General features: G+C 47.9%; 1 protein-coding gene across 1 annotated transcript in view; it reads left to right on the top strand.

The window, feature by feature from the left end:
- TTC21A (tetratricopeptide repeat domain 21A) overlaps nt 1–27,743 on the top strand; it is a 325,510-nt gene that overhangs the window by 148,332 nt on the left and 149,435 nt on the right. The window contains exons 10-13 of the mRNA XM_063925168.1: nt 209–306; nt 19,221–19,421; nt 23,446–23,575; nt 26,200–26,357. Coding sequence (XP_063781238.1) covers nt 209–306; nt 19,221–19,421; nt 23,446–23,575; nt 26,200–26,357 — 587 coding nt within the window. The remainder of the gene's footprint in view (nt 1–208; nt 307–19,220; nt 19,422–23,445; nt 23,576–26,199; nt 26,358–27,743) is intronic.

Genomic DNA, 27,743 nt, shown 5'->3' with positions numbered 1-27,743 from the left:
CATATATTGCAGTCCCCAATCAAAAAGTTTGAAAGGACCCCTTACGTACCACCCAAAGGCAAAAAATGTATATAACACATGTAACTTTGACATGGAAGGTGGGCCCCTCTCAGCTCTGGGCCCCATGGCAGCTGCACTTCCTGCACCTATGGTAGCTACGCCCTTGTACTCGATCCTTATACTTGTTTTTCTCTGTGCGGAACTTTAGGGATTATTTGGTGCCAGGTACTGCAAGACAACTGTGATGAAGCAGAGCAGCAACTTGATTTCCTCCGTGAAGTTCAGCAGTCACTTGGGAGATCAAAGGTAAATCCTTGTACGCTGAGTTGCCCTGACATACACAGAGCATATTTTAGTCCAGAGCCTCTAGAAGCGCAGAGGATGCATATTATCATACCAATCTGAATTGCATACTCTATTGTATGCCAGTGGAAGTGAAGTGTGGTGAGAAGGTTGATCAATTGTCATTGCCCATTGGGAATAACATTAGGATCTGGGTGAAAATGTGGACATTCCTGTTAGAGACACAATGGACACAAATAAGCCAAACTGCTGATTCCATGGAAGTGTATTCTGGCATCTGTTGGACTGACAGCTATGTAGGAACTGATTACTCTTGGTCAGAAGCTTATGTTACAGCCCTGTCTATTATGGTAGAAGTTATCTATAGTAGAGGTTTCTGTATCACTCTTAAAAAAAGCAATCCCACATAGAAAGTTCTTTATTGTTAAAATCTGTATCTATTGAGCCTGCAACTGAGCTTCAAATCATTATATCCGTTTCAAAATCTTTCTGGAGGGCAGACAACTATGGTTACCAGTTGCATACACAGACTCTGACTCTCGGCATGTACTGTATGTCACCAATGGGCAGATGTATTAAGCCTGGAGAAGTGATAAAGCAGTGATAAGTGCAAGGTGATAACGCACCAGCCAATCAGCTCCTAACTGTACATTTACATATTGGAGCTGATTGGCTGGTGCGTTATCACTAGGGAGGCCAATCCCAGGACCGGCGGGATCCCGGGATTTAGGGCCAAAAACGGCCGGGATTCAATCCCGGAATTGGAAGCTCCAATCCCAGGGATTGAGAGATCAGCGTTGAGCATCCTCAGGACTCTCAAACGCTGCCTGGCTACCGCCTCCCGGCACCCCAGCACAGCGTGAGAGGTCACGTTGCGCCGTCACGCGCCGCGGGGAGCCGTCGGGAGAAAGCAGATGAAGTGTCCCGCCCGCCCCAGTGTATGGTGAGTTATGTGTGTGGGGTGGGGCGGGGCGAGGTGGGCGGCCACACAGGGAAACGCCAATCCCCGGGATCCCGAGAATCCCACCCGCCCCGGTGTTTTGTGAGTTATGTGTGCGGGGCGGGACGAGGGGGGCGGCCACACAGGGAAACGCCAATCCCGGGGATCCAGGGATTGCCCATTTTTCAATCCCGATACCCAGGATTGAAAAAGTGGCCCGGGATTGGCCTCCCTAGTTATCACCTTGAACTTATCACTGCTTTATCACTTCTCCAGGCTTAATACATCTGCCCCCTTGCCTCCTGTAGCCCCACCTGCACCTGAATCCTGCCACTTTTGATAAACAGTAGTTGGAAGTCTTAACTACTACCTAAAGCTCAACTTGTCCATAATGGAGTCACGCTGCGTTAGTGTTATCCTTGACTGTTCCCTCAGCTTCACTGCACCCATCCATTCAACCCCTGTTGCCTCCTCTTCCTAAATGTAAAAAAAAACCCTTATCCATTATTTCTCCTACGTCCTAGAGGATGCTGGGGACACTTCAAGAACCATGGGGTATAGACGGGATCCGCAGGAGACATGGGCACTTTAAGACTTTGAATGGGTGTGAACTGGCTCCTCCCTCTATGCCCCTCCTCCAGACACCAGTTTAGAATCTGTGCCCAGTGAGACTGGATGCACACTGAGGAGCTCTCCTGAGTTTCTCTGAAAAAGACTTTTGTTAGGTGTATTATTTTCAGGGAGACCTGCTGGCAACAGACTCCCTGCATCGTGGGACTGAGGGGAGAGAAGCAGACCTCCTTCTGTGAGTTTCAAGGCCCTGCTTCTTTGGTTACAGGACACCATTAGCTCCTGAGGGTCTTAACGCTAGGTACGCCTAGATGCTCGTTCCCAGAGCCGCGCTGTCACCCCCCCCTTACAGAGACAGAAGACAGGTGAGTAGAAGAAGATCAGAAGACTTCAGTGACAGCTTTGAGGTACCGCACAGCGGCCGCGCTGCGTGCCATGCTCCCACACACAGCGGCACTGCAGGGTGCGGGGGGGGGGGGGGGGGTACCCTGGGCAGCATTAAAAACCTCATATAAGACACTAAATCCGAACCCCCGCCAGTATAAATATTTTAAAAAATAGCGGGGCTGAAGCGTGCCATTAAGGGGGCGGGGCATAGCCTTCACAGCTCTCATCAGCGCCATTTTCTCTTCACAGAGCTGCAGAGACGCTGGTCCTTCCTCTACACTGCTGTATCAAGTAACAGGGTGCAAAGCAGGGGGGGGGGGGGGCACAGTTATTTTGGTGCTATATATGTATTTATAAAAGCGCTAACAGGTCTGAGGCTTTGTATAAGGGTTTTCAGAACCAGGATAAGCGCTGGGTTGTGAGCTGGCAAACTCCCTCTGTATTTCTCTGACAGGCTTTACTGTGGGTCTTTCCCCTATATGCCCAGTGTGTTTGTGGGTGTCGGTACACATCTGTGGGCATGTCTGAGGCTGAGTGCTCTTCTCAGGAGGAGGCTAGATTAGGGACAGAAACGGCTGTGGGTGTGACCATGTCAGCACCGCCGACTCCTGATTGGGTAAATGTTTTGAGTGCTTTGAATGCAAATGTGGCTCTATTAAATAAGAGATTGGATAAATCCGAGTCTCAGAACCAGGCATGGAAAAAATCCGTGAAGGATGTTTTGTCACAGGTCCAGACCCCCTCGGGGTCACAAAAGTGTTCATTTACCCAGATAGCAGATACAGATACTGACACGGACTCTGACTCCAGTGTCAACTATAGTGATGCCAGATTAAATCCTAAACTGGCTAAGAACATTCAGTACATGATTGTGGCGATAAAAGACGTGTTACATATCACGGAGGACCCTGCTGTTCCTGATACTAGGGTCTGTATGTTTAAAGGAAAGAAACCAGAGGTAACGTTTCCTCCCTCTCATGAACTAAACTCGCTTTTTGAAAAGATTTGGGAAAATCCTGACAAGAAGTTTCAGATTCCCAAGAGAATTCCGGTGGCATATCCGTTCCCCTCTGGGGATAGGGAAAAGTGGGAGTCACCCCCCCCCCCCCCCCCCCCTGTAGACAAGGCTCTCTCACGACTGTCCAAAAAGGTGGCGCTACCGTCTCCTGACACGGCAGCCCTAAAGGAACCTGTGGATCGTAAGCAGGAAAATCCATTGAAATCCATTTATGTCACTACAGGTGCCATAAATGGATTTTATGTCACCTGTAGTGACATAAATGGATACTACAGGTACGCTGCTCAGAACTGCCGTTGCTTCGGCGTGGGTGAGTAGCGCTATTGAAAAGTGGGCAGATAACTTGTCATCTGAGATAGATACCCTGGATAGGGATAGCATTCTTTTGACACTGGGTTATATCAAGGACGCTGCAGCCTACCTAAAGGAAGCTGCGGGAGACATTGGCCTTTCTCTGACGTCCTAAGTGGATGCTGGGGACTCCGTAAGGACCATGGGGAATAGCGGCTCCGCAGGAGACAGGGCACAAAAGTAAAAGCTTTAGGATCAGGTGGTGTGCACTGGCTCCTCCCCCTATGACCCTCCTCCAAGCCTCAGTTAGGTTTTTGTGCCCGGCCGAGAAGGGTGCAATCTAGGTGGCTCTCCTAAAGAGCTGCTTAGAGTAAAAGTTTTGTTAGGTTTTTTATTTTCAGTGAGTCCTGCTGGCAACAGGCTCACTGCAACGAGGGACTTAGGGGAGAAGAAGTGAACTCACCTGCGTGCAGGATGGATTGGCTTCTTAGGCTACTGGACACTAGCTCCAGAGGGACGATCACAGGTACAGCCTGGATGGGTCACCGGAGCCGCGCCGCCGACCCCCTTGCAGATGCCGAAGAGAGAAGAGGTCCAGTCTTCATGAGGTAGCGCACAGCACTGCAGCTGTGCGCCATTGCTCTCAGCACACTTCACACCAACGGTCACTGAGGGTGCAGGGCGCTGGGGGGGGCGCCCTGGGCAGCAATGAAAGTACCTATGCTGGCTAAAAATACATCACATATAGCCTCTGGGGCTATATGGATGTATTTAACCCCTGCCAGGTTGTCAGAAAAACGGGAGAAGAAGCCCGCCGAAAAGGGGGCGGGGCCTATTCTCCTCAGCACACAGCGCCATTTTCCTACACAGCTCCGCTGCTAGGAAGGCTCACAGGCTCTCCCCTGCACTGCACTACAGAAACAGGGTTAAAACAGAGAGGGGGGGCATTTTATGTGGCGATATTATTATATATTAAGATGCTATAAGGGAAAACACTTATATAAGGTTGTCCCTGTATAATTATAGCGTTTTGGTGTGTGCTGGCAAACTCTCCCTCTGTCTCCCCAAAGGGCTAGTGGGGTCCTGTCCTCTATCAGAGCATTCCCTGTGTGTGTGCTGTGTGTCGGTACGTATGTGTCGACATGTATGAGGACGATGTTGGTGAGGAGGCGGAGCAATTGCCTGTAATGGTGATGTCACTCTCTAGGGAGTCGACACCGGAATGGATGGCTTATTTAGGGAATTACGTGATAATGTCAACACGCTGCAAGGTCGGTTGACGACATGAGACGGCCGGCAAACCAATTAGTACCTGTCCAGGCGTCTCAAACACCGTCAGGGGCTTTAAAACGCTCATTACCTCAGTCGGTCGACACAGACACAGACACGGACACTGACTCCAGTGTCGACGGTGAAGAAACAAACGTATTTTCCATTAGGGCCACACGTTACATGTTAAGGGCAATGAAGGAGGTGTTACATATTTCTGATACTACAAGTACCACAAAAAAGGGTATTATGTGGGGTGTGAAAAAACTACCTGTAGTTTTTCCTGAATCAGATAAATTAAATGAAGTGTGTGATGATGCGTGGGTTTCCCCCGATAGAAAATTATTGGCGTTATACCCTTTCCCGCCAGAAGTTAGGGCGCGTTGGGAAACACCCCCTAGGGTGGATAAGGCGCTCACACGCTTATCAAAACAAGTGGCGTTACCGTCTCCAGATACGGCCGCCCTCAAGGAGCCAGCTGATAGGAGGCTGGAAAATATCCAAAAAGGATATACACACATACTGGTGTTATACTGCGACCAGCGATCGCCTCAGCCTGGATGTGCAGCGCTGGGGTGGCTTGGTCAGATTCCCTGACTGAAAATATTGATACCCTTGACAGGGACAGTATTTTATTGACTATAGAGCATTTAAAGGATGCATTTCTATATATGCGAGATGCACAGAGGGATATTTGCACTCTGGCATCAAGAGTAAGTGCGATGTCCATGTCTGCCAGAAGATGTTTATGGACACGACAGTGGTCAGGTGATGCAGATTCCAAACGGCACATGGAAGTATTGCCGTATAAAGGGGAGGAGTTATTTGGGGTCGGTCCATCGGACCTGGTGGCCACGGCAACAGCTGGAAAATCCACCTTTTTTACCCCAAGTCACATCTCAGCAGAAAAAGACACCGTCTTTTCAGCCTCAGTCCTTTCGTCCCCATAAGGGCAAGCGGGCAAAGGCCAGTCATATCTGCCCAGGGGTAGAGGAAAGGGAAGAAGACTGCAGCAGGCAGCCCCTTCCCAGGAACAGAAGCCCTCCACCGCTTCTGCCAAGTCCTCAGCATGACGCTGGGGCCGTACAAGCGGACTCAGGTGCGGTGGGGGGTCGTCTCAAGAGTTTCAGCACGCAGTGGGCTCACTCGCAAGTGGACCCCTGGATCCTACAAGTAGTATCCCAGGGGTACAGATTGGAAATTCGAGACGTCTCCCCCTCGCAGGTTCCTGAAGTCTGCTTTACCAACGTCTCCCTCCGACAGGGAGGCAGTATTGGAAACAATTCACAAGCTGTATTCCCAGCAGGTGATAATCAAAGTACCCCTCCTACAACAAGGAAAGGGGTATTATTCCACACTATTTGTGGTACTGAAGCTAGACGGCTCGGTGAGACCTATTCTAAATCTGAAATCTTTGAACACTTACATACAAAGGTTCAAATCAAGATGGAGTCACTCAGAGCAGTGATAGCGAACCAGGAAGAAGGGGACTATATGGTGTCCCTGGACATCAAGGATGCTTACCTCCATGTCCCAATTTGCCCTTCTCACCAAGGGTACCTCAGGTTCGTGGTACAGAACTGTCACTATCAGTTTCAGACGCTGCCGTTTGGATTGTCCACGGCACCCCGGGTCTTTACCAAGGTAATGGCCGAAATGATGATTCAAAGAAAAGGCGTCTTAATTATCCCTTACTTGGACGATCTCCTGATAAGGGCAAGGTCCAGAGAACAGTTGGAGGTCGGAGTAGCACTATCTCAAGTAGTTCTACAACAGCACGAGTGGATTCTAAATATTCCAAAATCGCAGCTGATTCCGACGACACGTCTGCTGTTCCTAGGGATGATTCTGGACACAGTCCAGAAAAAGGTGTTTCTCCCGGAGGAGAAAGCCAGGGAGTTATCCGAGCTAGTCAGAAACCTCCTAAAACCAGGCCAAGTGTCAGTGCATCAATGCACAAGAGTCCTGGGAAAAATGGTGGCTTCTTACGAAGCGATTCCATTCGGCAGATTTCACGCAAGAATTTTTCAGTGGGATCTGCTGGACGAATGGTCCGGATCGCATCTTCAGATGCATCAGCGGATAATCCTGTCTCCAAGGACAAGGGTGTCTCTTCTGTGGTGGCTGCAGAGTGCTCATCTACTAGAGGGCAGCAGATTCGGCATTCAGGACTGGGTCCTGGTGACCACGGATGCCAGCCTGAGAGGCTGGGGAGCAGTCACACAGGGAAGAAATTTCCAAGGAGTGTGGTCAAGTCTGGAGACTTCTCTCCACATAAATATACTGGAGCTAAGGGCAATTTACAATGCTCTGAGCCTAGGAAGACCTCTGCTTCAAAGTCAACCGGTGCTGATCCAGTCGGACAACATCACGGCAGTCGCCCACGTAAACAGACAGGGCGGCACAAGAAGCAGGAGGGAAATGGCAGCAAGGATTCTTCGCGGGGCGAAAAATCATGTGATAACACTGTCAGCGGTGTTCATTCCGGGAGTGGACAACTGGGAAGCAGACTTCCTCAGCAGGCACGACCTCCACCCGGGAGAGTGGGGACTTCATCTGGAAGTTTTCCACATGATTGTGAACCGTTGGGAAAGACCAAAGGTGGACATGATGGCGTCCCGTCTGAACAAAAAAACTGGACAGGTATTGCGCCAGGTCAAGAGAACCTTAGGCAATAGCTGGGACGCTCTGGTAACACCGTGGGTGTACCAGTCGGTGTATGTGTTCCCTCCTCTGCCTCTCATACCCAAGGTACTGAGAATTATAAGACGGAGAGGAGTAAGAACTATACTCGTGGCTCCGGATTGGCCAAGAAGGACGTGGTACCCGGAACTTCAAGAGATACTAAGAAGGGACTTGCTTCAGCAAGGATCATGTCTGTTCCAAGACTTACCGCGGCTGCGTTTGACGGCATGGCGGTTGAACGCCGGATCCTAAGGGAAAAAGGCATTCCGGAAGAGGTCATCCCTACCCTGGTCAGAGCCAGGAAGGAGGTGACCGCACAACATTATCACCGCATTTGGCGAAAATATGTTGCATGGTGTGAGGCCAAGAAGGCCCCCACGGAGGAATTTCAACTCGGTCGATTCCTGCATTTCCTACAAACAGGAGTGTCTATGGGCCTCAAATTGGGGTCCATTAAGGTTCAAATTTCGGCCCTGTCGATTTTCTTCCAGAAAGAATTGGCTTCAGTTCCTGAAGTCCAGAAGTTTGTCAAGGGAGTACTGCATATACAACCCCCTTTTGTGCCTCCAGTGGCACTGTGGGATCTCAACGTAGTTCTGGGATTCCTCAAATCACATTGGTTTAAACCGCTCAAATCTGTGGATTTGAAATATCTCACATGGAAAGTGACCATGCTGTTGGCCCTGGCCTCGGCCAGGCGAGTGTCAGAATTGGCGGCTTTGTCTCACAAAAGCCCATATCTGATTGTCCATTCGGACAGGGCAGAGCTGCGGACTCGTCCCCAGTTTCTCCCTAAGGTGGTGTCAGCGTTTCAACTGAACCAGCTTATTGTGGTACCTGCGGCTACTAGGGACTTGGAGGACTCCAAGTTGCTAGATGTTGTCAGGGCCCTGAAAATATAGGTTTCCAGGACGGCTGGAGTCAGGAAAACTGACTTGCTGTTATCCTGTATGCACCCAACAAACTGGGTGCTCTTGCTTCTAAGCAGACGATTGCTAGTTGGATGTGTAGTACAATTCAGCTTGCACATTCTGTGGCAGGCCTGCCACAGCCAAAATATGTAAATGCCCATTCCACAAGGAAGGTGGGCTCATCTTGGGCGGCTGCCCGAGGGGTCTCGGCTTTACAACTTTGCCGAGCTGCTACTTGGTCAGGGGCAAACACGTTTGCAAAATTCTACAAATTTGATACCCTGGCTGAGGAGGACCTGGAGTTCTCTCATTCGGTGCTGCAGAGTCATCCGCACTCTCCCGCCCGTTTGGGAGCTTTGGTATAATCCCCATGGTCCTTACGGAGTCCCCAGCATCCACTTAGGACGTCAGAGAAAATAAGAATTTACTTACCGATAATTCTATTTCTCGTAGTCCGTAGTGGATGCTGGGCGCCCATCCCAAGTGCGGATTGTCTGCAATACTGGTACATAGTTATTGTTACAAAAATCGGGTTATTATTGTTGTGAGCCATCTTTTCAGAGGCTCCGCTGTTATCATGCTGTTAACTGGGTTCAGATCACAGGTTGTACAGTGTGATTGGTGTGGCTGGTATGAGTCTTACCCGGGATTCAAAATCCTTCCTTATTGTGTACGCTCGTCCGGGCACAGTATCCTAACTGAGGCTTGGAGGAGGGTCATAGGGGGAGGAGCCAGTGCACACCACCTGATCCTAAAGCTTTTACTTTTGTGCCCTGTCTCCTGCGGAGCCGCTATTCCCCATGGTCCTTACGGAGTCCCCAGCATCCACTACGGACTACGAGAAATAGAATTATCGGTAAGTAAATTCTTATTTTTAGGATCAAGGGCCAATGCCATGTCAGTCTCAGCTAGAAGAGCATTGTGGATTCATCAATGGAATGCTGATGCTGACTCTAAGAAGGCTATGGAATCTCTGCCATATAAAGGTGGTGTCTTGTTTGGTGACGGCCTCGCTGACCTGGTATCTACGGCTACCGCGGGTAAGTCATAATTTTTACCTTATGTTCCTGCACAACAAAAGAAAATGCACCACTATCAGATGCAGTCCTTTCGGCCCAATAAATACAAAAAAAGGACGAGGACCTTCCTTCCTTGCTTCTAGAGGAAGAGGAAAGGGAAAAAGGTCACCGGCTGTGGCAGGTTCCCAAGAGCAGAAGTCCTCTCCGGCGTCTGCCAAATCCACCGCATGACGCTGGGACTCCACTGCGGGAGTCCGCACCGGTGGGGGGCACGTCTCCAACTCTTCAGTCAGTTCTGGGTTTGTTCGGCCCTAGACCGATGGGTGTTAGAAATAGTGTACCAAGGGTACAAACTGGAGTTTCAAGACGTTCCCCCTCGGCGATTTTTCAAATCAGCCTTACCAGCTTCTCTTCCGAACAGGGAGGTAGCATGCGATGCGATACAAAAGCTGTGTTAAAATCAAGTCATTGTCAAGGTGCCCCCATCACAACAGGGAAAAGGTTTTTATTCAAGCCTCTTCGTGGTCCTGAAGCCGGACGGCTCGGTCAGACCAATTCTGAACCTAAAATCCCTCAATTTCTATCTGAGAAAATTAAAATTCAAGATGGAATCTCTCCGAGCAGTGATCTCCAGTCTGGAGGAAGGGGATTTTATGGTGTCGGTCGACATAAAGGATGTCTACTTACACGTCCCCATATATCCTCCGCATCAGGCTTACCTGAGGTTTGCGATTCAGGATTGTCATTACCAATTTCAGACGTTGCCGTTTGGTGAAAACCCTCGGAGCCATGGATAGACCAAAGTTATGGCGGAAATGATGGTTTTCCTGCGCAAGCAAGGAGTTACAATTATTCCGTACTTGGACGATCTCCTGATAAAGGCGAGATCCAGGGACCGATTACTACAGAGCATTACGATTTCCCTGACAGTTCTGCAACAACATGGTTGGCTCCTGCATTTGCCAAAGTCACAGTTGAGTCCGACGAAACGACTGTCGTTTTTGGGAATGATTCTGGACACAGAATTACAGAGTTTTTCTTCCAGAAGAAAAGGCTCTGGAAATTCAGGGTCTGGTCAAACAAATTCTGAAGCCAGCGAGAGTGTCAATCCATCAATGCACTCGATTGCTGGGGAAGATGGTGGCGGCCTACGAGGCCATTCAGTTTGGCAGGTTCCATGCCAGAGTGTTTCAGTGGGATCTGTTGGACAAGTAATCCGGGTCCCATCTGCACATGCACCGACAGATAATCCTGTCTTCCAAGACCAGAATCTCACTCCTGTGGTGGCTGCACAGCTCTCACCTCCTAGAGGGACGCAGGTTCGGGATCCAGGACTGGATCCTAGTGACCACGGATGCGAGTCTCCGAGGCTGGGGTGCAGTCACACGGGGAAAATTTCCAGGGAAAATGGTCAAGCCAGGAAGCTTGTCTACACACAAACATTCTGGAATTAAGGGCCATTTACAACGGCCATCTACAGGCGGAACATCTTCTTTGCGATCTGCCCGTCTTAGGCCCTCATTCCGAGTTGTTCGCTCGCAAGCTGCTTTTAGCAGCTTTGCACACGCTAAGCCGCCGCTTACTGGGAGTGAATCTTAGCTTATCAAAATTGCGAACGAAAGATTCGCAATATTGCGAAAAGACTTCTCTGTGCAGTTTCTGAGTAGCTCGAGACTTACTCTGCCAGTGCGATCAGTTCAGTGCTTGTCGTTCCTGGTTTGACGTCACAAACACACCCAGCGTTCGCCCAGACACTCCTCCGTTTCTCCAGCCACTCCCGCGTTTTTCCCAGAAACGGTAGCGTTTTCTCACACACTCCCATAAAACGTCCAGTTTCCGCCCAGAAACACCCACTTCCTATCAATCACATTACGATCACCAGAACGAAGAAAAAACCTTGTAATGCCGTGAGTAAAATACCTAACTGCTTAGCAAATTTACTTGGCGCAGTCGCAGTGCGAACATTGCGCATGCGCAGTTAGCGTAAAATCGCTGCGATGCGAAGAAAATTACCGAGCGAACAACTCGGAATGACCACCTTAATTCAGTCGGACAACATAACAGCAGTGGCGTACATGAACCGCCAGGGCGGAACAAAGAGCAGAGCGCCAATGGCAAAAGCCAAAAAAGTTTTTCGCTGGGCGGAAAGACGTAAGCGCTCTGTCAACGATCTTCATTCCAGGTGTGGACAACTGGGAAGCAGACGTCCTCAGCAGACACGATCTCCATCCAGGAGAGTGGGGTCTTCATCAAGAGGTCTTTGCAGAAGTGACAAGTCGTTGGGGAATTCCTCAAATAGACATGATGGCGTCTCGCATCAACAAGAAACTTCCGAGATATTGTTCCAGGTCGAGGGACCTTCAAGCAATAGCGGTGGACGCCCTAGTGACACCGTGGGTGTTTCAGTCGGTATATGTGTTCCCTCCGATTCCAGTCATTCCAAAAGTGATAAAGATCATAAGAAGAACAAGGGTTCATGCAATCCTCATTGTTCCAGACTGGCCAAGGAGGGCCTGGTATCCAGATCTTCAGGAATTGCTCATAGGAGATCCCTGGCCTCTTCCTCTACGAGAGGATCTGTTACAGCAGGGGCCGTGCGTGTACCAAGACTTACCGCGGCTTTATTTGACGGCTTGGAGGTTGAACGCCGGATCCTAGCCCAAAAGGGTATTCCCAGTGAAGTCATTCCCACACTTCTTCAGGCTAGAAAAGAAGTAACGGCTAAACATTATCACCGTATTTGGAGAAAATATGTGTCTTGGTGTGAATCCAAGAAGGCTCCTACGGAAGAATTTCAGCTGGGCCGTTTTCTCCATTTTCTGCAAACAGGTGTGGATGCAGGCCTAAAGTTAGGCTCAATTAAAGTACAAATTTCGGCCTTGTCAATTTTCTTTCAAAAAGAATTGGCCTCCCTTCCGGAAGTTCAGACTTTCGTGAAAGGCGTGCTGCACATCCAACCTCCCTTTGTGCCCCCGGTGGCACCATGGGATCTTAACGTGGTGTTGCAGTTCCTGCAATCTCATTGGTTTGAACTAGTGATGAGCGGGTTCGGTTCCTCGGGATCCGAACCCCCCCGAACTTCACCTATTTTACACGGTTCCGAGGCAGCCTCGGATCTTCCCGCCTTACTCGGTTAACCCAAGCGCGCCCGAACGTCATCATCCCGCTGTCGGATTCTCGCGAGATTCGTATTCTATATAAGGAGCCGCGCGTCACCGCCATTTTCACTCGTGCTTTGGAGATGATAGCGAGAGGACGTGGCTGCGTTCTCTCAGTTTCTGTGTTCAGTGTGCTGCAAATATCTGTGCTCAGTGTGCTGCAAATATCTGTGCTCAGTGTGCTTGCAAATATCTGTGCTCAGTGTGCTGAAAATATCTACGTTCTCTGCCTGAAAAACGCTCCATATCTGTGCTGCATTGTAGTATATAGTAGGAGGACAGTGCAGAATTTTGCTGTGACCACCAGTATATATATAGCAGTATGGTACAGTAGTCCACTGCTCTACCTCTGTGTCGTCAAGTATACTTAGCTTAGTCACACAGCTACCTCATTGTGCCTATTTTTTTCTTTGCATTATGTGCTGTTTGGGGACTATTTTTTTAATCTGCCATTCTGTCTGACACTGCAGTGCCACTCCTAGATGGGCCAGGTGTTTGTGTCGGCCACTTGGGTCGCTTAACTTAGTCACACAGCTACCTCATTGCACCTCTTTTTTTCTTTGCATCATGTGCTGTTTGGGGACTATTTTTTAAATCTGCCATCCTGTCTGACACTGCAGTGCCACTCCTAGATGGGCCAGGTGTTTGTGTCGGCCACTTGGGTCGCTTAGCTTAGTCATCCAGCGACCTCGGTGCCAATTTTAGGACTAAAAATAATATTGTGAGGTGTTCAGAATAGACTGGAAATGAGTGGAAATTATGGTTATTGAGGTTAATAATACTATAGGATCAAAATGACCCCCAAATTCTATGATTTAAGCTGTTTTTGTAAAAAAAAAACACCCGAATCCAAAACACACCCGAATCCGACAAAAAAATTTCAGGGAGGTTTTGCCAAAACGCGTCCGAATCCAAAACACGGCCGCGGAACCGAATCCAAAACCAAAACACAAAACCCGAAAAATTTCCGGTGCACATCACTAGTTTGAACCTTTACGTAAGGTAGAGTTGAAATTCGTCACTTGGAAAGTGATCATGCTGTTGGCCTTGACCTCTGCAAGGCAGATGTCTGAATTGGCGGCTTTGTCTCACAAGAGCCCCTATTTGATCTTCCATGAAGATAGAGCGGAGTTGAGAACTCATCAGCAATTTCTGCCAAATGTGGTGTCATCGTTTCACATGAACCAACCTATTGTGGTGCCAGTGGCTACTGACGCCTTAGCGGAATCGAAGTCTCTAGATGTGGTCAGAGCTTTGAAAATTTATGTAGCCAGAATGGCTCAGATTAGGAAAACGGAGGTTCTGTTTGTCCTGTATGATCCCAATAAGATTGGGGCTCCTGCTTCCAAGCAGACTATTGCACGCTGGAAGTGTAATACGATTCAGCAAGCTCATTCTACGGCTGGATTGCCGTTACCGAAATCGGTGAAGGCCCATTCTACCAGAAAGGTGGGCTCATCCTGGGCGGCTGCCCGGGAGGTCTCGGCGTTACAGCTTTGCCGAACAGCTACTTGGTCGGGTTCAAACACTTTTGCAAAGTTTTACAAGTTTGATACCCTGGCTAAGGAGGACCTCTTGTTTGGTCAATCGGTGCTGCAGAGTCATCTGCACTCTCCCGCCCGTTCTTGAGCTTTGGTATAAACCCCATGGTTCTTGAAGTGTCCCCAGCATCCTCTAGGATGTAGGAGAAAATAGGATTTTAATACCTACCGGTAAATCCTTTTCTCTTAGTCCGTAGAGGATGCTGGGCGCCTGTCCCAGTGCGTACTATATCTGCAGTGATTATTTGTGGTTACACACATGTTGTGTTACGTTTCTTGTCAGCCAGGTGCTGCAATTGTTCATGCCGTTGGCTTGTATTCTGTGGAATGCCACGTTCTGCGGCATGCTAGAGGTATGAGCTGGTAAGATGCTCACCGTGGTTTAACAATATATCCTTTCCTCTAAATGTCCGTCTCCATGGGCAGAGTTCCTATAACTGGAGTCTGGAGGAGGGGCATAGAGGGAGGAGTCAGTTCACACCCATTCAAAGTCTTAAAGTGCCCATGTCTTTTGTGGCACCTACAAATAAATAATGATGATGCAGAAGGTGGCTCATATACTACAAATAAACTACAAATGCAGAACTTGTATCTAATAAAATGTATACTATATGGACAAAAATATTTGCCAACACCTGTTAATTATTGAATCCATTTGCAAACATTTGTGATGCAAAATGGGTTGTTCTAAAGAGCTCAGTGACTTCATGCATGGTACTGTGATAGGATGCCACCTTTGCAATAAGATAGTGCATGAAATTTCATCCCTGCTGGATATTCCATGGTCAACTGTAAGTGATATTGGGCCTAATTCAGACCTGATCGCCCCTTGTCTGTGTATGTCATACAAAAAGCTTTGCAAATGCAGGTCAGCTGTAAAATCCGTTTGCATCTCACTCACCATCAACTTTTTTTCTCAGTCTGTGCGTAGACCAGGACTTACTCCTACAGTGCGAAAGAATCTGGCTGATCAGGCCGGAGCAGACGTCACACACCCTCCCAGTGCTTAAAGTGGTCCTAGAGAGGCGGTGGAACAACTCCCCGCACCTGTAAAAAAAAGGTGCGTGGCCTCAAAAAGAAAGGGGCGTGGTCTAAAAACAAAGGGGCGTGGTCACTCAATATTTCCCACAATCATATTCACATTAAACCACATAGTAGTGTCCCTTATTCTTGTTGTGACACACATTAGTGCCACTTATATACAAAGCCCACAGTAGTAGCACCCCAAATACACACAATGCCCACAGCATTAGTGCCCCTTATACAATGCCTTCAGTAGTAGTGCCCCTTATGCAATGCCCACTGTAGTGGTAGTGCCCACAGTTGTAGTGCCCCTTATGTAGAGCCCATAGTATTGGTGCCCCTTACACAGTACCCCCAGTAGTAGTGCCCCTTATGTCTCCAGGAGTGATGCCCCTTATAAAGTGCCCCCTGTGCAATGCCCTCATTAGTAGTGACCCCAGTAGTAATGCCCCCATAGTTATGCCCCAGTAGATATGCCTTTAGTCAGAAGTTATGCCCCCAGTAGATGTGGCCCCATTAGTTATCCCCCAGTAGATGTGGCCCCATTAGTTATGCTCCATTAGATGTGCCCCCAGTAGTTATGCCCCAGTAGATGTGCCCCCTATTAGATATGCCCCCAGTTGATGTGCCCCCAGTAGATGTGCCCCCTAGTAGTGCCACTTACACATACATACATACATACATACATACATACACACACACACACACACACACACACACACACACACACACACACACACACAAACACTGGGGGTAATTCTGAGTTGATTGCAGCAGCAAGTTTGTTAGCAATTGGGCAAAACCACGTGCACAGCGGGGAGGGGGTGCAGATATAACATTCGCAGAGAGAGTTAGATTTGGGTGGGTTATTTAGTTTCTGTGCGGGGTAAATACTGGCTGCTTTATTTTTACGCTGCAATTTAGATTTCAGTTTGAATACACCACACCCAAATCTAACTCTCTCTGCACATTTTATATCTGTCCCCCCTGCAGTGCACATGGTTTTGCCCAACTCTAACAAATTTGCTGCTGCGATCCACTCAGAATTAGTCCCACTATACTTACCAGCCCCGCTCCTGCTCCCGGACCGCGCTGCCCTACGTCTGGCCGCCCACTCCTCGGAACTATGGGAGAGACGTCATAATGTCTCTCCCATAGCACCGCCCAGCCGTACACTGGCTGAGGCAGAAGCAGGTGCTCAGGAGTGAGCTCCAGCCTCCGGCAGCCACTGAGGAGAAGGAGCTGGTGCCCGCTGGTAACAAAATCTCAGCGGGCGCCCGACATCTCCCTTCTGGGTTAGGTGAGCCGGAACTTGTTCCGTCTCCAAATGGAACTGACAGAACGCAGTTCCGCCCCGCTCCGGCTCACTTTAACCTCTGCACCCTCCCTGAAAACGCTTGGGAACGCCTGCGATTTTACTGACACTCCCAGAAAACGTCCAGTTACCACCCCCGAACGTCTGCTTCCTGTCAATCAACTTGCATACGCTTGGCAATCAAAAAAGACGCTGATTTATTTAGCAGTTTGGCCGTGAGCATTACGATCCGTATACACGTGCAGTCGATCGATAATCGACAACCGCGATCAGGTCTGAATTCGTCCCATTATTAGAAAGTGGAAGCGTTTAGGAGCAACGGCAACTCAGCCACAAAGCAGCACACCATGTAAAATGCGAGAGCTGGGTCAATGACTACTAAGACGCATAGGGGCAGATGTATTAACCTGGAGAAGGCATAAGGAAGTGATAAACCAGTGATATGTGCAAGGTGATAAAGGCACCAGCCAATCAGCTCCATTATGTAAATTAACCGTTAGGATCTGATTGGCTGGTGCCTTTATCACCTTGCACATATCACTGGTTTATCACTTCCTTATGCCTTCTCCAGGTTAATACATCTGCCCCACGGTGTGTAAAAGTTTCCAATGCTCCTGATCCATAGCTGAAGAGTTCCAAACTTCCAGTAGCATTAATGTAAGCACAAAAACTGTGCTGCTGGAGCTTAATGGAGTGGCTTTCCATGGCTGAGCAGCTGCATGCAAGCCTCACATCACCAAGTCTAATGCCAAGCGTCGGATGGAGTGGTGTAAAGCACACCGACACTGGACTGTGTAGCAGTTGAAACGTGTTCTGTGGAGTGACAAATCACGTGTCTTTATTTGGCAGTCAGCTGGGTGGGTCTGGGCTTGGTGGATGCCGGGAGAACGCTACCTACCTGACTGCATTATGCCAACTGTGAAGTTTGGTGGAGGAGGGATAATGGTATGGGGCTGTTTGTCAGGGTTTGGGCTAGGCCCCTTATCTCCAGTGAGGGGCAATCTTAATGCTTCAGCATACCAAGCTATTTTGGACAATGCTATGCTTCTAACTTTGTGGCAACAGTTTGGGGAAGGACTTTTTCTATTCCAACATGACTCTGCCCCAGTGCACAAAGTAAGGACTATAAAGACATGGGGGGTGATTCAGTTCTGATCGCTGCTGTGCGTTTTCGCACAGCTGGCGATCAGCAATAGACTGCGCATGCATACGCACCGCAATGCGCATCAGCAAACAACAGTCACCACCCGTCAGCGACAGGTGTTGCGAAAAATGCAATCGCACAGCCATTCTCATGCTTATTGACAGGAAGAGGCCATTTGTTGGTGGTAACTGGCTGTTTTCTGGGAGTGTCAGGAAAAACGCAGGCGTTCCCAAGCATTTTCAGGGAGGGTATGTGACGTCAGCTCCAGACCCGATCAGCCTGTTCTCATCGCACTGGAGGAGTAAGTCCTGGGCTGCGCACACAGACTGCACACAGTAGAAAAATCATTCAATGGTGAGTGAGATGTGAACGGATTTGCAGCTGTCCGCTGACTGAGGGATTTTTAGCAACTGAGCGTACACATGCGATTGCACACATGCACGGCGAATATAGTCTCCCCTTGGGCGGTGACGATCTGAACGAAGGACAACAATTTTAGCAGCCCAGCGATCAGGTCTGAATCACCCCCAAGGTTTGAGTTTGGTGTGGAAGAACTTGACTGGCCCACACAGAGCCCTGACCTCAACCCCTATTGAGAACCTTTGGGATGAACTGGAACGGAGATTGTGAGCCAGGCCTACCCGTCCAACATCCGTGCCTGACCTCATAAATACTCTACAGAATGAATGGGCACAAATTCCCACAAAAACACTCCAAACTCTTCTGGAAAGTCGTCCAAGAAGAGTGGAAACTGTTAAAGCTGCAAAAAGGAGACCCAACTCCATATTAAAGTATATGTATTTGAATACAATGTCATTGCAGTCCCTGTTGGTGTAATGGTAAGGCATAGGTCTGCAAACTCGGTCCTCATTACCCCCACACAGTGCATGTTTTGCAGGTAACCCAGCAGGTGCACAGGTGTATTAATTACTCACAGACACATTTTAAAAGGTCCGCAGGTGGAGTTAATTATTTCACTTGCGATTCTGTGAGGAGAACTTCAAAACATGCACTGTGTGGGGTAATGAGGACCGAGTTTGCATACTTACCTATGTGGTAAAACGCCCGAATACTTTTGTCCATATAGTACAGGCATTCCCAACCGCGGTCCTCAAGGCACACCAACAGTGCAGGTTTTAGTGATATCCAGGCTTGAGCACAGATGGTTAAATCAAAATAACTGAGGTACTAATTAAGTCACCTGTGTTCAAGCCTGGATATCACTAAAACCTGGACTGTTAGTGTGCCTTGAGGACCGCGGTTGGGAAACACTGATATAGTGTTTGTTAAATGGTATAGTATAGCTCATACTTGCCTACCTGACCCTCTCCACGAGGAAGAAAATGCTCTGTTCCTGGACTTTCCTGGTAATGTATGATTGCCATCACCTGCGGTGAAACACCTTTCTTATCAATTAACTAGCTCACCACAGGTGATGGCAATCATACATTATCAGGAAAGTCCCGGAACAGAGCATTTTCTCCCTCATGGAGAGGGTCAGGTAGGCAAGTATGGTATAGCTTATTTGTGAAACGCACCAATACTTATTTGTCCATTTGCCAGTAGCCTCAGAGTCACTGTTATGTGGTACATATTTGTGGATTCTACTTATTAATGTGACCAAAGTTTTTTTGCGCTATTTGCAGGAGTTATGCTATGTGGAGGCAATCCTTGCTTCAAAGAAACTAAAGGAGGAGATGATAGTGATCGAGCATCTAAAACAAGCTATGGACATGCACTTTGCAGCAATGAATGGCCTGCCTCTCGGGGTGGAATATTTAGAAAAACTCAATCCCACTTTTGTTGTTGACATTGTGAAAGAGTATTTGGCATTTTGTCCGAAGCAGGTGAGAAGCGCCGTTCTGTGCACTGGACTATTAGGATTACTAATAACGGGGGTCGTTCCGATTTGATCGCTAGCTAAATTTGTTCGCAGCGATCAGGCTAAAAATTGGCAGTTCTGTGCATGCGTATGCGGCGCAATGCGCACGCGTGACGTACAGGCACAACGAATGATGTCATTTTGCACAGGGTCTAGCGATGCATTTCAGTCGCACTGCTTGCCGCAGAGTGATTGACATGAAGTGGGCATTTCTGGGTGGCAACTGACCGTTTTCAGGGAGTGTGCGGAAAAATGCAGGCGTGCCAGGAAAAATGCAGGCGTGCCAGGAAAAATGCAGGCGTGGCTGGGTGAACACTGGGCGGGTTTGTGACGTCAAATCCGGAACTGAATAGCCAGAAGTGATCGCAAGCGCTGAGTAGGTTTTGAGCTACTCGGAAGCTACACAAAAAAATTTTGTAGCCGCTCTGCGATACAACCGTTCGCACTTCTGCTAAGCTAAAATACATTCCCAGTGGGCGGCGGCATAGCGTTTGCACGGCTGCTAAAACTAGCTAGCGAGCGATCAACTCGGAATGACCCCCAACAATCATAAATCTACTATATAAAAGCGAAAATTTGTCCTTCTGTCTTTGTATACAAATCCACAGTTTACAAGCTATGATCATGAAATTTTACATACGAGCGTATTAAAACACATCGGAGGCAACTAAAACTATTAGAAATCCCTAGCACCCCTACGGGGGGAGACAGCAGCACAGAGTATATCAGCAGACAGCATAACTCCGGAATTGCTGGAGCAGTGTACTCAAAAATTGGTACACATATGCCTTACAATCTTGGAACAAACACTGTCGGGGAAAAACACCCCTAGCGGTGGGCCAGCAGCACAGAGTATTTCAGGAGACAGCATAACTCTGGAATGCCTGCAGCAATTTACCCCAAACTTGCTACACATATGCCTTACACTCTGGAAACAAACACTGTGGGGGTAACACACCACTAGCACCCCTAGAGGTGGGCCAGCAGCACATACTATATCAGGACATGCTTGATATGTCAGTGATGACAGGGCTGCATGGGACAGGGCCAGTGACATGATGTGCGGAGGGGAATGGAGGTAGCACGAACCCATACACTGACAGTTATATATAGGTAGTAGCACGGTCCCCCAGCAGCACAGAGTATATCAGGAGATACATAATGTGCTACGCTATATAAGAAACTGTAAATAAATAGATAATTTCACAGGGCACTGACATGATGTGAGGAGGGGAATGGAGGCAGCAAGAAGCCACAGACTGAGAGTTGTATAGTGGGAAGAGCAGGGTCCCTTGGGGGAACAAAAAGGGGTCCGGCCACTACACAAAGTGCGTCAGGGAAGCAAGATATGCCTGTATACTAGATCTCCAACCAACATAAATTAACGAACAACTAACATTCTAATTTACCATCCTCATTCCGTAGTGAAGCATCTATATATCAGTGATCGTGCTGAGCGAAAACATTTGTAGGTCCCAGGGATCCATTCCGTTAAAAAATTGGGGTCCTACACCACTGTTTCTGGGTCCCATCACATATTATGGGGGGAGAGGCAGGGAGTAGCTGGTTTGAGCTGGAGGTAGAGGCAGGGAGAAGTTAGAGTAGAGCTGTGGGTAGAGGGACTAAGGGCAGGTAGTGCTGGGAGTAGGGAGGGTTAAGTGCAGACAGCATTTAGGACAGTGCTGAGGGGCAAGGAAGGGGCTAGGGGCAGGCAGTGCTGGGGATAGTGAGGGGCTAAGGGTAGATAGCAGCTGGGGTAGTATTGGGGGGCAAGGTGAGGGTTAGGGGTCACCTTGTGGATGCCCGCCTCCAGCGGTCCTGGCCTCTGTTGGGGGTTCCCGCGAGGTGAGGCATCAGCCTGTCTGGATCACCGATTCAGGGGGCAGTGCTCTCTCTCTGGTGTCTCTCTCCTCACAGCTCCTCTCCGCCGATGGCACAGCAGTACGATCTGTGGGGAACTGTGGGGCCCCCTTTCTACAGAGAGGGGAGACAGTTGGTGACACACACACACATAGAGGTAGAGTGGGATCACATGGTAAGGATAGGGGGTACAGGGTGTCACACAGGGGTAGGAGTGTATACTGTGTCATACACACAGGTAGGAGGTACAGGGTGTTATACACACAGTGGTGGGGGGGGAACAGGGTATCATACACTAGGAGGGGGACATGGGTGTCATACACACACACATAGATAGATGGGTACAGTGTGTTACACACACACACACACACACACACACACACGGGTAATGGGTGCAGGGTGTCACGCACGGGAAGGGGGTGTACACTGTATCACATATGGGAGTGTAGGAGAGTACAGAGTGCCACAATACACATGGGTAGGGGGTGTACACTGTCATACACAAAGGGGTAGGGGGTACAGTGCAGGGTGTCATACACTGGGGGGTACAAAATGTCACATACACACACACACACACACACACACACACACAGGGGTACAGGGTGTCACACACAGGGGAAGGGGGTGTACACTGTGCCACACATGGGACTGAAGGGGGGTACAGAGTGTTACACAGACAGTGCCGGGTGTTATACACTGAGTGCGTACAAGGTGTCACATACACACACACACACACACACACACACACACACACACACACACACGGGTACAGTGTGTCACACAACATCTGCGTGGGCAGTAACATGCAGGGTATGGTCCCCGCGCTGTGAGTTACCTGGGTTCAGCAGCTCAGTGTTGTCCTGGTACTGCTAGCCCTGGCTCCCGGGCACCAGAGGCGTAACTAGGGTTTTCGGAGCCCAGGGCAAGATGAAGATAGGCCCCCAAACAAAAAAAATACCCTGCGCTCATTGGAAGAAGAAAAAGGTCGTGGCCATGCATTATAAGGGGCGTGGCCACATACCAGAAGGGGCGTGGTCATTGAAAATGGTCATGCCAACATGACTATCACCCACCCCCTGCGTCGTCTCTCAGCACACTATCACCTCCTGCTTCATCTCTCAGCACACTATCACCTCCCCCTTATGTCGTCTCTCAGAACACTATCACCTCCCCCTTATGTCGTCTCTCAGCACACTATCACCTCCCCCTTATGTCGTCTCTCAGCACACTATCACCTCCCCCTTATGTCGTCTCTCAGCACACTATCACCTCCCCCTTATGTCGTCTCTCAGCACACTATCACCTCTCCCTTATGTCGTCTCTCAGCACACTATCACCTCCCCCTTATGTCGTCTCTCAGCATTCTATCACCTCCCCCTTATGTCGTCTCTCAGCACACTATCACCTCCCCCTTGTGTCGTCTCTCAGCACACTATCTCCTCCCCCTTGTGTCATCTCTCAGCACACTATCACCTCCCCCTTGTGTTGTCTCTCAGCACACTATCACCTCCCACTTGTGTCGTCTCTCAGCACACTATCACCTCCCCCTTATGTCGTCTCTCATCACACTATCACCTCCCCCTTGTGTCGTCTCTCAGCACACTATCACCTCCCCCTTATGTCGTCTCTCATCACACTATCACCTCCCCCTTATGTCGTCTCTCAGCATTCTATCACCTCCCCCTTATGTCGTCTCTCAGCACACTATCACCTCCCACTTGTGTCGTCTCTCAGCACACTATCACCTCCCCCTTGTGTCGTCTCTCAGCACACTATCACCTCCCAGTTGTGTCGTCTCTCATCACACTATCACCTCCCCCTTATGTCGCCTCTCATCACACTATCACCTCCCCCTTATGTCGTCTCTCATCACACTATCACCTCCCACTTGTGTCATCTCTCAGCACACTATCACCTCCCGCTTGTGTCGTCTCTCAGCACACTATCACCTCCCCCTTATGTCGTCTCTCAGCACACTATCACCTCCCCCCTTGTGTCATCTCTCAGAACACTAGTTACTATATGTTTGTGGCTAAGTGATTGAGGTTGAGTCATCTAACTTGTATTATGTTTGTTTTAGCTAAATACCTTTATTAATCATTTTTACTATTTTTATTTACTTTTTCCAGCCCACATACGCAGGCCAATCTGTTTCACCTCTCCTGGAAAAGGCTTCTGCCATTTTAGCACCTGTAATTACAGTAGCACCATCTCTACCAGAACCTCTTTATTTCATGGCTCAAGTCTTATATTTAGCAGGTATGTCACTTTAAGCTGCCCGTACACAGTTCTGACAAAGTGACCAAATCACGTGCGGCTCAGTTACTGGCCACTCCCATTATTGAACTAGGCTGCCAGCTAGGCTTGCCTGACGTGCTGCTGTGTGTTTGGTTCCCACACACCCAGAGATTAGTTCCTACTTTTCTGTCCAAAACACTGCATGTATGTGGTGCTTTATACAAATCCTGTATTAAGTTGTATTATATAATGCCTTTGTAAATGTTGTTTATATTCCAGGCAGATACTGTATCAGCAAGTAATCTTTAAGCGCAATTATAATATGGATTAAGTATAGTGAATTATATTAATCATGATTCATAATATATTGAGGGGTATATGCAATTGCGGTCGAATTCCCGAAAATGTAGAAAAACGGGCCATTTTCGCCCAAAAAAAAAAAATCGACAATGCAATTCAGTACTTTTCGTCAAAAAAACGGCCATTCCAAATTCGACTTTTTGAAATTCGACATTTGTCAAATTCGACATTTCTGCAATGGTACAAATGCGGCATTTCGACAAAAGTATATTCAATTGAAGATTGTAAATTCGACAACAGTGCTTTTAGACAGTAAATTCGTCATTTTCAATCCGCCACACTTTGCTGGCGGAATCTAATAAAAAAAATTAAAAACATGTTTTTTTGTGTTTTTTTTATTGGTAATAGCATATCTATTTATATTAGAAGGGATTAGGTACTTGGTTTGTCTATTTAGGAGGCACAAGTATTATTTATATATTTTTAAAAATTATTATTATTTTTTTAATGGAATGGGGTAAAAATCAGGAAAAAAAATGCGTGGGGTCCCCCCTCCTAAGCTCTTTGAGCCGGTCCTGGTTGCCAAAATACGGGGAAAAAATGACAGGGGATCCCCCGTATTTTAACAACCAGCCCTGGGCTCTGTGCCTGGTCCTGGTGCAAAAAATACGGGGGACAAAAAGAGTAGGGGTCCCCCGTATTTTTTGTACCAGCACCGGGCTCCACTAGCTGGACAGATAATGCCACAGCCGGGGGACACTTTTATACCGCTCCCTGCGGCCGTGGCATTAAATACCCAACTAGTCACCCCTGGCCGGGGTACCCTGGAGGAGTGGGGACCCCTTCAATCAAGAGGTCCCCCCCCCCCCCCCCCCCCAGCCACCCAAGGGCCAGGGGTGAAGCCTGAGGCTGTCGCCCCCCATCCCCTGTCATTTTGTTTCCCGTATTTTGGCTACCAGGACCGGCTCAAAGAGCCCGAGGCTGGTTATGCTTAGAAGGGAGGACCCCACGCAAACATTTTTTGGGTTTTTTACCGTTTTTTAAACATTTTTAAAAATCTGATCAAAATCCGTCAAATCGGCCGTTTTTCGACAGCGGGACTGTCTAATTCGTTTTTTATTGAATATGTCGAATTCCGGCACCACCTGCCGGAATTCGACGGTCGAATTGTGTCGAATTTAAAAACGGGCGAAAAAGTGCAGCAATTCGCCCGGAATTGCATAAACCCCTGAATGAGCTAAGGGAGAGAGAAGCATTTAAATAAAATCACATTATCATTGGTACAATCTTCTCCTTCTCCATGACATTAGGTTAATAAAATGCTTAACACCCAGACAGTGTAATCAAATAGCCAGGAAAATGGGTATTTACTGTATGTGTATTTACTAAGCATTAACATTTGAACTAATTATCCTTGACTTAAGGGCCGTACTCATGGGGGAGATGTGGGGGGGAGATGTGTGCTAAGCGAGGGGGTGGGGGGGAAGGGTAGTGCGGGGGGACGCTCATTTCACCCAGCAGGTGAAATGAGCAATGTGCTAGATTGAGGCCAATTTAGCACCGGCGATAGCGACGCACGGGGCCGCGCATTGCTATCGTTGGGGGGGGGGGGGGGGGTATACACACGAGAGATCCACGCTTAAAATCTAAGCAATCTAGTCAGATTGCTTAGATTTTAAGCATGGATCTCTGCGTGAGTACCCTCTTAAGTAGCAATCTTTTGATAATTAAGACAAAAAGGGGCTGATAATTGCTCATTATTGAGTATAAAGGATTGCCCTACGAAGATATTATACAATTATATTGTGGTTTCAAAATACTCTAGTTAGCGCCGGATAAATGACTTATTGTTATAGAGTGGAATAGCTTTAGGGTTAGGCACCACTAGGGAGGAGGTCAGGGCTAGGCTGCAGGGAAGGGGATGGGGGGTTAGCATTGGGGTTTCGGTGGGGGGCGTTAGGTTTGGCCTGCACCTAGGGGAGATTAGGGTTAGGCTGCGGGTGGGGAGGGGGGGCTTAGGCACCTAAAAGGAAGGGTAAGTGTAGGGTAGGGGGAGGGTTGGACTACTTACCGCCCATTTCAGCTGTCGTGATGCCGCCATCGATCTCCTGACCGCTAACATCCTGACAGCTGGCATTTCATGCCTAACTCCTTAGTGCATATATTGATCAAACTGTGGATGCACCACAGCTAGGTGACCTCTATCAGATGAGACCCTTCACTGATGCTTCTATCTATCTATCTATCTATCTATCTATCTATCTATCTATCTATCTATCTATCTATCTATCTATCACAATACATTGTGCGCACTAACCCCCCTTGTTCATGTACGTATGTTACAGGGAATCTGGATGGAGCACAAGGCACCTTACAGCGATGTATAGAGATGAACCCTGAGTGGGCGGATGCCCACCTTCTCATGGCGCAGATACATCTGTCACTAGCACAGTATACTGAGTGCTTGCAGTCTCTGGAGACAGGAGTAAGCCACAATTTTAAGGTAAATAAATATGTGTAATGAATTCTATACTATGGCTTTAGTATTAGAAATAGTTCCCTGTAACCTGTCTATATTATATAATGTATTACAGGTTGAGTATCCCTTATCCAAAATGCTTGGGACCAGAAGTATTTTGGATGATGGATTTTTCCGTATTTTGGAATAATTGCATACCATAATGAGATATTATGGTGATGGGACCTAAGTCTAAGCACAGAATGCATTTATATTTCATATACACCGTATACACACAGCCTGTTAGTCATTTTAGTAAGTATTTTTTATAACTTTTTGCATTAAACAAAGCGTGTGTACATTCACACAATTCATTTGTGTTTCATACAGTATACACCTTATACACACAGCCTGGAGGTCTTTTAATACAATATGTTTAATAACTTTGTGTATTAAACAAAGTTCGTGTACATTGAGCCATAAAAAAACAAAGGTTTCACTATCTCAGTCTTACTCAAAAAATTCAGAATTTCGGAATATTCCGTATTTCAGAATATTTGGATATGGGATACTCAACCTGTATATACAAAAGTGCTTTACTTGGCCTTGCTCCGTTATTTTGTACATTATGTTACGGACATTATTGTGATTAATCAATAATTCTGGTCTATAAGTTAATATACTATAAACAAACTGAATGTTCAGACATATGTACGTATTTGGGAAAGTGCCCAGAAGAAAATAAATTTTAACGATAATATGCTTGGGTAATGGCTGTGATTGTGGCAACAGGGATGACTTGCATTGGTTAGAACACACTGGATCGGACTTTTTTGTACAATAGGGTAAACGGTAGAGAGATCACAGCGAACATTAGCTATCCAGTGGTGTCTTCATACACGCATTATGCACTGACCTGCCGTGACGTAGGCTGAAGGCCGGTCTGAAGAGGGATATTAGAACATAATAATGATATCCGCAAAGATTACAGAGAAGATGATGATTAAAGACCATGCTATGTGGTTTGTATATATGAGCTGATGGAAAGCTAATTTATGTTGGAGATATATGGAAAGTATTTTAGAGATGTTTGGAGATGAAAGTTGGGAGTACCACGTAAGACATGTACGGTATGACAGAGGGATGACATATTATAGATGTACAGGAATGATAGCAGAGGAATATCATGTTATAGATGTTTGGTGGTGAGGACGATGGATAGGTTACCATGTAAGACAGGTACGGGATGACAGAGGGATGACATGTTCTAGAGGTACAGGAATGATGGCAGAGAATATCGTGTTAAAGATGTTTGCAGAGGACGATGGATAGTTTACCATGTAAGACATGTACGGGATAACATAGGGATGGCATGTTCTAGAGGTACAGGAATGACAGCAGAGAATATCATGTTATAGATATTTGGTGAGG

Source organism: Pseudophryne corroboree, chromosome 5 (assembly GCF_028390025.1).
Source record: "Pseudophryne corroboree isolate aPseCor3 chromosome 5, aPseCor3.hap2, whole genome shotgun sequence".
In the NCBI taxonomy this organism is placed as follows: domain Eukaryota; kingdom Metazoa; phylum Chordata; class Amphibia; order Anura; family Myobatrachidae; genus Pseudophryne; species Pseudophryne corroboree.
The sequence above is the reverse complement of the archived record's forward strand: the minus strand, read 5'-3'. Positions and strand labels throughout refer to the sequence as shown.